Raw genomic sequence first — 12,230 nt, 5'->3', positions numbered from 1 at the left:
TGGTTACTGCTGTGGCCACTGCACCCCCCACTTTGGCTATTGATCTCTGATGTCCCCCCATCTTCCGTCCATGCTGTTTGTGGTCTGTTACCAGCTTGTGCTTTTTGTGTGCTTCCTACTGTGGGAACACTGCCCTCCGGTGCATCCTGTGTTGTGCGGCACTGGGCTCTGCTTCTTTTCCTCTCTTCACTTTCTCCTTTCCTCCTCGCACTCACTATGGTGTTCTCAATTTCTGCTACCCTATCTCCTATCCTATCCCTTCACTAAGTCTGGAAGGAAAAAGTTCAAGAAGGATATCCTGGTCTGGTCTCCAACCCAGGCCTACCCATCGCTGATACCTACATCAGCGCTTCCTCCAGACAGACTTTCACGGACATCTTCTTTTGTCGTTCCTTCTCCAGACCTATGGACCCCTCATATGGTCTCTGTTCTCTCTCCTTTCTCCTCCTCTCCCATTAATGGCGGCACCCGATGGGAGGTCCTCTTGGCCTCCTTCCACTCCTCCATATCCATCATTAATGTCTATCAAAATGGTACCCTCATGGTCCAGGGCTCTCAGCCCAATCTCCTCCTTGTGGATAGGTGTCTCATGTGACTTTTCAACTTCCTCCCTTATCCTCCCACTCCTTCCACCTCCTCTCCGGCCCCTTTGCCACCTCCTTCGTCTTCCTCTGTCTCCTCTCTGGCCACTATGCCACCTCTGGTTACTGTCTCTACACACCCTCTGGCCCCTCTTCCACTTCCGCAGGGTGTACTCCATTCCTGTACCCCGGCCCGGAAGTCTTTGAAAAGTGGTAACCAGCTCCATCTAGTTACTCTCAACTCTCGCTCTGCTTTCAAACACTCCTCTGACATCTGCAACCTCCTCCAAGACCTAGACCCTGATGTCTTTGAGCTCACCGAAACGTGGTTCACGGCCAGCTCTGTCACAAGCTTAGACACTCTCCTCCCGGAGGGTTATAAGATCCTCCCCGAGCCCAGAACCAATCGGCCCGGAGGTGGAGTGAACCTGATCTTTCATGAATGGGTTCCAGGATCTGTCATTCCCATGCAGGCCTATTCTTCTTTTGAATGCCTGGTCTGCAAGCTCTCTATCTCTCCTGGTCTCTCTCTACCTGTGGCCACCATCTACAGTCCAGCTGGCCAGGTCGCTCTCTTCCTCTCAGAATGGGCAGACCTCACCTCTTCTCTTCTTGTCTCTTCCTCTCAACTTCTCCACCTAGGAGATCTCAACATCCACCTGGATGACTCTGATCCATCCTCTGGGCTCTTCCGTAACCTTTGTGACTCTCTCTCCCTCCCTTTCCATTCTACCCTCTGGTCCGACACACTCTGCTGGATACACCTTGGATGTTCTCATCTCCTCAGACATTCCCCTATCTAGCCCTCTCACTACTCCTCTCTCTTGGACTGACCACTTTATGCTCTCCTCCCACCTGAAGTTCCTGTACCACAGGCAAAGCCCACCCCAGCACTGCCACCTGCCTTCTCCGTGATTCAGCCCATGAAATAAGTGTCAGTGGCCGCCTTTGCCTCCACTTTCTCTGCTCCTACTACTCCTGCGGCTGACTCACACTCTGACACAGCCCTCGCCAACCTGCATCTTCTATCTCCAACAGTCTCGACATCCTTGCCCCTGTCATGATGATCTGATATGATATGATAAGTCATTTATAACGCGCCTGTACACAAGTGTTTCTAGGAGCGACAAGACAAGGAAGAGGAAGACAAAGGGGAACAAAACAAACGATCTTACTAGGCCTTGTGTCATTCTGATCATGCAAGTGCAGTGGGAAGGGAGAGGAGAAACGAGAGGGGGAGGGAAAGGGATAGTGCAATAGACAAAGATCAAGTAAGTGCCGCTTGGGTGTCCATTTCTAGGTAAGTGCAAGGAGGCAGGGGACTGTAGGGTTGCAGATACAGTCCCTAGTGCACGGTAGGCCCGGAGGCCGTGTATAGGGCTACTGGTCATGAAGGAGCCTGGTCCCCATAAGGTTCGAAGGGAGGCCAGGTAACCAGTTAGTGCAGCAGACAAGATCATCATGGGGGAGCAAGAGAAAGCAGAAGTGAAAATGAAGATCTTGAGTTGCTTCCGGAACCTGAGGTAACAATCTCTGCCTAAAAGCCATTAAGACTGAGATCCTTCTCTTTGGGACCCCTGCTCCCGCTTTGCCTCTCTCACTCTGGCCGCCCTCCTTGGGCCCTCTACCTGTGCCTTCCTTTGAGGCCAAAAACCTTGGGGTCATCTTCAACTCCACTCTCTCCTTCTCTCCTCACATCACAGACCTTGCCAAGAAGACCCAGTTCCAACTACACCTCCTCAGAGGTATTCTACATTTTCTCACCTTCCCCCAGAAGCTCACTGTCTCCATATGTCTGGCTCTCTCCAGGCTGGACTACTGCCACAGCCTCTTTCTCAATCTGCATTACTCTACTCTTTGCCCCTTCAACTAATCCAGAACAAAACTGGAAGACTTCTCCTTGGCCTGAAGCCCAGGGACCGCATCTCTCCAGCCTTCAATTCTCTGCACTGGCTCCCGGTGGCTGCAAGGATCAAGTTCAAGACCCTTTGCATCATTCACAAGTCTTTCTGAGGCCGGGGCCTGCACTATCTCTAACTCTCTGTCTAAATACGTTCCTTTCGACAGCCCTTCGCTCAGCTACCTCAAACTCTTTGAGGGTCAGACGTTTCTCCAAGGTGAGAGTGGGGGGTTGATCTCTCTACTCTGCAGGTGCCTACCTCAGGAACAGCATCTCTACCCAGAGCCGCGCTGCCCTGGCTGCACTTTCCCATTCCCTCTCCTCTGCACTTCACCTTCTCCCTTTCCCCCTTGCACTTTTGTTGTCGCACTTGCACTATCCGAATAACACAAGATCTAGTAGGATTGTTGTCCTGTCTTCCCTCTGTCCCCCTTCCTTGTCTTGTGGCACCTAGAAACACTTGTGTGCAGGCACGTTATGAATACAAAATCCTATCACATCATACCAAAACCAGCCTGGCAGAGTCCACAATTAATTTTATTTGGTTAATCTGCGGGTTCATCCGTGTGCAAGCTGAATGTGCTAGGTTGGAATCCCGGCCGGATGGCCACCAAGCTTTATAGGTTTAAACAGTAGGTAGCAATAATTTGAGAAATAACGCATGCAATGTTCAGCTCTAGGAGGTGTATGTTTTCTTACATGCCAAAATGTGGCATTCCATTCGAGAGATGATGGCACACTCCTTTTTGCACTGTGTGGCCTATACACCAGGCTGTCACTTTTATAAGTCCAGGAATGCAAGGTATACACCAGGACTAGACTGGCATCTGCCAAATGGAATGAGGCATGTTGGCATGAATGCACTATCAAAATAAAATGTCAGTTTACTCTTATGCTTCCTTGAGTCATTCTGCTTTGTGAGACCACCTTGCAGAAACCCACCGCAAGTTATTTGATGTAAGTAGCCCATGGGCTCGCAGTGACTGCCAGCCGGACTGCCTGGCGCTCTGAAAAAGTCCATCATTTTAAATATATTTATGCAGGGAGGCTCCCCAATGTCACCGTCAATAGGTTTCCAAGGCTTTCATATTCGGCAAATTCCTGCTTAACACAAAAGCAAGCAAGTCCGTGCAGGAACCCCGCCTCATGATATAAAACCAATGTTAAGTGCAGGGGCGTTGCTAGGGTGGGGGCTAAGGGGGCTATAGCCCCTGATCTTTTGGTTGTAGCCCCGGATAGAATCCCAGGAGCTACAGCCAAAAGACTAGCTAGCCCCCAGTCCCAACAGTTCCGACATCAGCTTAGCCCCGGGTCTTTTCCAGACCTAGCAACTCCCCTGGCTAAGTGCAGGTTAATCGGGGACACTCTGCAAGTATAGCCATTGTGATGTCTATCATTGGCAAAGTCAAGAGTAAACATAATTCAGAAATTGCGCAATGCTGCGTTCCAAGATCATGCCCAGCCCTGTACTTTTCTCACGTGTCTAAACATGTGCCAACCTGATCATGTGATCCTACAGTGCCTGTTTCCCTGCCAGGGCTTCATTTCACCTAGTTTATACGGTGGGACTGACAAGCAAAATACTAAATAATACCACATGCAGAATTTTACCTAATAAATGAAATCCTGCATCAACGAACGATGCAGTTTCTGGAAGTTACTGCGTTGTTATGATTTTTGCTGCCCATTATCGTCTGATGTTTTCAGCAGAATCTCCCTCGCAAATAGAATTAGATGGAAACGTTTCCACAAGGGAAACGTGTTTCGAATACGCAGGATTTTCCCAAACATTCCTTCCTTTAAAGACATATGTACAAGTTTTGAAGACGTTTTAATAAAAAGACTCGACCTTGATTAAAGTGGTAAAATGTCTTTCAGGGTTTAAAAAATAGAATTGTTTATTAAAAAGTTGTCAACGAATTCCAAAAAGTGAAAATCGCAAATTTAACTGTTATAGATGTTAAGAAAACAATGTTACTCAGTGCTACAGGAAGCTCTCAAGTTTTATGAAATTTGATGAAACGCACAAGATGCAACCCACTGCTGGAGGAGCCACTTTTTAATCATGTTGTACAGCTGTGATCATTACTAGTCAGGATCTTCATTGCATTGGCCACGGAAGTCTGCCTATTGGGTTTCAATAGCTGGTCAAGTGGCACAGCCAGTAGATTTGTGCAGAGTTCGAATCCTGGCAGGGCCAAGGTCAGCCTTTCATCCTTCCGAGGTTGATAAATGAGCACCACACACCATGGGTAATAATAAGCAGCCCTCAGATACCTGAGGGTTCATAGTGCTATATAAATGTCAAATTATTATTATTCAGACCTGTGAATTGCAGATTACTCCTAGTGACTCCCACCTCACTGGCTATCATGATGGCTATTGCCATTGTAGGTGATCCTAAGGGTCATGAGGGAGTTATGAAGGAGAAGATTCGGTTTTTGTACATGATCTAACTGGGGGCTTGTTGTGTCTTGCAGGTCTGGATCGGGGGCTGCATTTTGAAAGATGGCCCTGTAACTGTAGTGGATGACCAAGAACTTAAGAGCCAGCCCGAGGCGCTTGTGTTAAAGGTTGGTGTCCATTCCCTTTGCTTCTTCCTCTAATTTTCTGTCCCTGCTACACCAACCGTTTTACTATAATGCTCTTGGCGCCAGCTTCCAAGGCCACATACCCATGGACTCCATTAATGAAACTTTGCATCGGTGCCAGTGCAATTGACATTAGTGCAAATACTGCACATTTTTTTAATGCACTTTTTCATCAAGACAAATGATTGGGACTGGGGCAAACATTGCCAATGAATGAAATGTTTTTTGCATCCGTGCTAATTGCACTTGCGCTAGTGCAAATGCTCTGTAATATTCCAGGGTTGCAATAAAGAACATATGGGATATGTGGGGCGATTCATGGGCAAAGGTTAGCAGATGTATGCTCTGCTCCCAGATCCTCCCACAAATCTCGCATAGGGTTCAGGAGATCTTGAACCTTACCCTTTTTCTTTAAGTCCTACTGGGATGGGCAGGGCTCTACTCTGCAGTACAATATTCCTATTTCAATATTAAAGCCTGTGGGGCAGAGGAGGGCCACACATACAATGGACATTTTTTTAAAACCCCAGACGCTCTTTCTCTCGCTATTAACATAGTAGAAAAATATCCTTCTGACATGCCTCTGGCATAGACAATGTCTTCTGTGTCAACTTAAAAAATAAAACGGTTGCTATCCCTGTACCATAAACATACAAGAAGATAGTCCCTTTACTATGTTTATAATTTCATTTGAATATAACAACAAAGAAGGGAATAAAGGTGCAATAGAACCCAGACTAATTCATTACATTAGGGTTATTTTTATTTTGTTTTAGCCGCAAGTGGCTTTGGCACAAGAGGATAAAAGATTATTAAACAAATATTCACAATCCCCAGTTACACAGTAACCATAAAGAGTACAAAGTGCTAAGACAGTGCAAATCTCAAATCTGGGAGAAATTGTACAAAGTACATAAGCCACCTAAGTTTCCTGCTCAATAAGGAAGAGGGAGACAATTCCCAATTGATTCACAATCTAGGACAATAGAGCAATAAATTGACCAACAGTGTTTTGAATGCAAGTACATCATCAGCAAGCTATATCATCATAGCAGTACAATCTGTTTGAATGTACTGAAAGGAGATCTGTCTGCTAGGTGAGACTAACTAAGAATGAACGTGTTGTCTTCAGCTATTTGATTATTTGAGCTCTAAAGAAAGGGGAATGGCAGCTTCCCTTTCTTGCTAGTTTCAACAAGATCCCAGACTTGAGTTGGGATAGTTTTCTTCAGGCCAAGCTTCCTCTAATATGTGGGAAATTAAAAAAATAAAACGGTTGAAGAATTGTGAATTAAATTCTAGGCCAATATAACTACAATGAATAGGAAGAAGAGAAAGGATGCACACTCACTTGTATGAAGTGGACGTGTGCAGGTTTCTCAAAGCCCCAGAATCTGATCACCGAGAGAACCTAGAGAGGTAGTGAGGTGACCCAATGCCTAATAGTGTATCCAAACATATAAAGAAAGGAATGAACCAGTACACAGAGTATGGGGATCAAACGAATAATCTCTTAAAGGGAAGCTCTCATGTCGAATATAAGGGTAAGCTGCAAGATAAAAAGGAAGCAAAGCAAACTATATCATTTCATTGAGAGCACAGGGCGGCACCTACGCACCCTGCTATAACACTCATTATAAACAAAGGACAACGAAAACAATGGGCCTCATTATGACCCAGGCGGTAGGGGGTTAACGGTGCTGGTAGAGCTGCGGGCACCGTTAGCCCCCTACCGCCTCATTAAGAGGTCTAAGGACGCCTGGTAGAACCAGGCGTCCTTAGCGGGTCCCGCGAGCAGACCAGGATGCTAACAACGGGCCCGTCATTAATGGGCCCGTTATTAGCATCCTCCCCATTCCCATTGAGCCTAAGGGGCCTCAAATGGGAATGGGGATGTACCGGGTCCGGGTTCCTTGAATGGGGCAATACCGGGCCCTCCAAGATCGGAATAGCCCGGTATTTCCCCATTCAAGGAACCCGGACCCGGTACCCGGTATACTCGTAATGAGGCCCAATGTCTTTTGCTGTTTTTGATAAATAGTTAACAGACAACAGTCTCACTTCTACCAAGAAGTATTTCTGTTATGTCAATAGTGCCAATTGGATTGGGTCTACCCTGCAGGGATTACCATATGTTTAACACCTGCCCTGCTCTGAAGCACCTTCAATGATTTACAAAGTAAAAAAGAAAAGTCATACTATTCGCTCTCAAAAGCAAACCCGAACCTGAAAATTCAGAAGGTTCCTTTTTTTGCTCTGAATATTCACCTATCAGTCCATGTCACTGTGACACGGTCCTGGCATCTCCTTTTTAAAAACTTTATAATCTGGTATGTTAGTGTAATCTGTTCAATTAAAGTCAGAAAGTAGCAGGACGTCAAATGAAAAACTTGGACAACTATGGTGCAGGGCTTTCTAGATCAGAAGTGGTGGTAAATATCCCTCTATGCAGATCTGCAGTGAATCCCCTGACACTGGGTTTAATTTGCGTTTATTATTCTCGGTAGGGCAGATTAAATACAAACCGCCCAAATGGGAAATGAGAAATTTCAACTCGAAAATTAGAAGGTCCGCTGCTTAATGAAGCTTCCTCCTCCCGCCGGCTGGGGATGCAAGAAATAAAAAGAGGTCACAGCTACAAAAGATAACTGGACCTCTCTGTTATGGCTAAAGCAGCTGCATTGGTCCAGTTAGTAAAAATAATGCCAACCGGAAAGTCATGGCCAGTGTGCATGCCCGTAGCAAAGGCAATGGAAAAACGAGGACTGGAGGTACCAGAATGAACCACAAGAAATGATCAAAAGCCCACAATGATGGTAAGCAGCATAGACTACCACCAAGAGAGCCAGAGAGGGGAAAGTTGCCCCAGCACTAACAACATTTACAGGAAGATACACTTTCCTGTCTCACTGCCTCTTGGTTGGCCCACAGAGCTTCGCATTCTAGGGAGAAGGTTGGCTGCCTGATATCCAGCATTTCCCAGGATGCATATGCGTTTGTTGTTTCAGGGGAAGAGGATCCAGGGTGGACCCCAGATGATCCAGCTCAGCTTGGATGGGAAGAGGGTGTATGTGACCACCTCGCTGTACAGCGCCTGGGACAAGCAGTTCTACCCGCACATGATCCAGTAAGAGCCCACCTTTGTGTTACTTTCATATCACTAACTATCCTGTCATTAAATGTACCTGTAAACGCTTAAATCCAACATGGAGTCTACAATTTTAACATAATTAGCAGTCAAACACAATGGGCCTCATTACGACCCTTGCGGAAATGGAAAAATGATGGCGGAAATGCAATACCGCCATCGAACACCGCTCGTTGCGATCATGACCCGTCACCGTAAAGTACGATGCCATTAGCGACACCGCAGTGAACGGCAACGCTAACTGCACCAAGTACGCGCACGCGCGCCTTGCAAAACCGGAATCACCGCCATGGCGCAACGGTACGCGAATTCTGACCCTAGCGGACATGTACTGAACGCCATCAAGCACGTCGTAAAGTACCATTCCGCCATGGCGAGAAATACGGCATCGTGAACCAACCGTAAATGGCCCACTGAGTGCCTGTACTCCACTCCCTGGCCACATTGCACAACTCCTGGCAGGCGCAATGTACTCACACTATGCAACCAGTGAAATCTACAATTCACCCATGCATGCCAACGTAGAAAAGCATGCAGGGGCTCAAAGCGCCCCGTGAGTGGGCATCCATGTACGGCATGTCACCATAGCCGTACTGACGCAGCACAGGCATGTGAAGGTACAATACATCAAAATGAAAATCAAGAACACATGACACAAAACAACAGTAGTCCCCCATCGCTTGCCACCAGCGCAAGGCAACATCCAAAACAGCATCCTGAGGGGGATTGCACCAGCCCTGTACTCTTGCCAGTAAACAAACCAACCATCAGCAGAAGCATGTACCACACAAGTTGGCAGAGTGACTGAGCAGCCAGGCTCATCCCAAGAGGGGCCGATGGGAGCTGCAGGGCACAGATGGCATCAATACAGAAGCTATTCCAATGGACATGACCCCAGTCCCCCTCCAACAAACGCACGCAAACACAGTCACCTGTGACCAGCCACATTCTGAACATCCCATCATTCCACCAATCGACCTGGCTGACAGGCACCAGTCGGCCAAAAGCCAATCCCCCGCCCCTGAACAGCACATCATGTAAACAGTCACAATGGCAGCCCCTATCCGTGACCATACTGTGCTACGTAGGCAAACGCGGCCAGTACTGTACCACACAACTCAACTCAGAAGGCGGAACACAATGCAGATCATCTCGCAATACATACCGCCACAAAGCGAAAATCGCCACATCACCTGCAAAGAACAACGCAACACGACAAATATCGGAATACAATTTAAATGCACATCCAAATGACAAAGGCCCCACAGCAATTTGCAAAATAACACCAAAACAACCATCATCACCGAGGGCTGCATCTGCAATAATTGACCAGCTTCCACTTGTGTGACGCCCTGTACCATCATGGCACACAGGGCCTACATCAACGTTCCAAAAGGCAACATGGAAGCGGCAAGAACCGCAGGTCCGTCCCATGAGGCAGGCACTAGTCGAGCTGAAAGGCCGAAATGTTGCACCTAGCCACCAGTACAGCGTAAGGGCATGTGGCCCATTGGCGATCGTCCCATAAGATCGAAATGGTGCTCCACTGATTCACCCGAAGCTGCAGGAGTCGAGAGTAAAAACCATCTGGAGGAGTGGCGTAGAGATGGCATCTGCAATAGGGCAGGAGATACCTGTCACCCAAAAGAAACACAAATTAACCGATTGCATTACGGGACTCATGATGCATTACAATCTTCATTCAACACACCAAATCCACACCCATATGCATGCTAGCCCACTCCAAAGGAATATACACACCCCTAAATCAGTATCGAATCATAACGAAATCAATCGAGCTAAATACACCATTGGCAACGTCGGTTACTGTGCATGCGTCCGTCAAGATAGAACCCATGACATGGGATTAGTAACGTGCCTAGACACAAGTGTATGAAGGCGCGTCGAGACAGGGAGGATCCGACAAGGGCAGATAGACGTATGTCCCACTATGGCAGCCTTGCATCACATAGCGCAGGGGAAGGGGAGTGATTCAAAAAACCCATGTACATGGCAGACCCTAAACGGAATCATCAGTCCATGCATCCATTCATCATTCCCTCATCCCGCAATGAAAACGCATGAATATTCACTCACATTATATGTGAAACTTCCATCGCGTCTGTGCGTAATGCAGTCCGCAAAAACCACTGTGCCCCTGGCCGGATCTGTAGTGTTGTGAAGCAAGATGGATTTGGGAACGTCCTGCCTTATCGTCCACTACGCTATTGCGCATCCCATTCAATTCATATCATTCATTGCCTGCTCGTTATGGGCCATGTCCCAAGGACATTCTACAATAGAACGTTACATTTCCAGCCAGACCTGTGGGCGTATCCTCGCCGCTACTTCAAAACCAAAAATGCTGGCCTTCGAATTCCTCACTTGCAACATTACGTCGAAAAGGCTTCTGTGAACGCTTGCATTCACAATTACATCAATGTAGTGCGGCTGTGTGTCATGATGCTAACTGGCTGCAATCACAAATGGGACGCCACGCCCGTCGGTGAAGTACGTTACTGTGCTGCATGAGGGTCGGCCATCGATCGAGCCCTACATACCACTGACTCTTCACAGGTATGTAAGCGGCTGCAATCATAGCATGTGTAACAATGGGAGCATACCATGAAAATCAGTCAAAGTACATCACACTGCCATCGGGATTTGATACATGATTCCAATCCCAAGATGCCATGCGGCCAAATGCAGCCTTACGTGCGGGACGTGCTCGGCCAGAAGGGATAGCATCTGCCACAGAATCATTCAATCAGCACAGGTGGAGGCCATACAGGCCGACAGCACATATATAGCAGACCCAAACCCCTCCCACAACCACTCCCACTCCAAAATGCTACCGGCAGGACTAGCGATGTTGGGCCTGGGGGACCAGATAGCACTGCAAGTGCTACAACTACAAGAAGACGACGAACAACAACAGGTACAACAACCGGGCGCACAGGGGAGACGGAGGAGAAGGAGGAGGAGGAGGGCAAGGCAGGGTCAGCAAGGCCCACAAGCACTGCCACTACCACCACGCAGGCGGCCCGCAATCCCACGCCTCCGAGCCGATCCGTTCAACCTCACTGCTGAGCAGATCCACACCCTCTACCGTTTGGACCGGGACACCATAATCGCCATTGTGGACATGACACATGCTGACCTCGTGAGCATGATAGATAGCCCAACCGCCATCCCACCCCTACTGAAGGTGGTGTCTGCACTCCACTTCCTGGCCACAGGCACCTACCAGCACACAGTGGGACAGTTGCATGGCATTTCACAGCCACTGTTCTCACGGACACTCTTCCAAGTGCACGATGCCCTCCTGAAGCACGCCGACGACCACATCACACTACCACGCACGTACCAGGAGATTACCAACGCAAAAGTGGGATTCCATGCACTTGGCGGCATCCCGGGTTGCATTGGTGCCATCGACTGCACCCATGTTGAATTGGTTGTCCCACATGCCATGGAGGTCCAGTACCGCAACCGGAAACAATTTCATTCAATCAATGTGCAAATGGTGTGTGACTCCAACAAGATATTTACGCATTGTTGTGCCAGATTTCCAGGATCTACCCATGATTCTATGGTCCTGAGGAACACAAGAATACCACGCTACATGGAGCGACACGCAGGGCACAGATCCTGGCTACTCGGTGAGTCTCATTCCATGCATGACATCGTGGCCCATTTGATGCGTCAATGACCTTGCAGGAGGGGGGGGGGGCTACTTAGCACTATCATTCCACTGACACCCTTTATTCGTCTCATACAGGTGATGCCGGGTATCCACTGAAGAGATGGCTCCTTACACCAATCCGGAACCCACAGAACGAGCATGAGGAGGACTACAACCATGCCCACTCACGTACCCGTGTGGTCATTGAACAGGCATTCGGCCTACTGAAGGCTCGTTTCCGCAGCCTCAGCAGGTCTGGCGGGGCACTCATGTACAGCCATGAGAAGGTTTCTAAGATGGTCATGGCATGTGTCATGCTGCACAA

At 48.1% G+C, this 12,230-nt stretch overlaps 1 protein-coding gene across 2 annotated transcripts in view; it reads left to right on the top strand.

The window, feature by feature from the left end:
• LOC138580052 (methanethiol oxidase-like) overlaps positions 1-12,230 on the top strand; it is a 489,426-nt gene that overhangs the window by 464,395 nt on the left and 12,801 nt on the right. The window contains exons 10-11 of one of the 2 annotated variants that reach the window (XM_069650290.1): positions 4,962-5,054; positions 8,081-8,199. In XM_069650290.1, coding sequence (XP_069506391.1) covers positions 4,962-5,054; positions 8,081-8,199 — 212 coding nt within the window. The remainder of the gene's footprint in view (positions 1-4,961; positions 5,055-8,080; positions 8,200-12,230) is intronic. The other variant, XM_069650292.1, reaches the window with a different exon arrangement.

This window comes from Ambystoma mexicanum, chromosome 1p, assembly GCF_040938575.1.
Source record: "Ambystoma mexicanum isolate Mex_15411 chromosome 1p, UKY_AmexF1_1, whole genome shotgun sequence".
Classification (NCBI taxonomy): domain Eukaryota; kingdom Metazoa; phylum Chordata; class Amphibia; order Caudata; family Ambystomatidae; genus Ambystoma; species Ambystoma mexicanum.
This window is presented reverse-complemented; position numbering and strand designations above follow the sequence as displayed.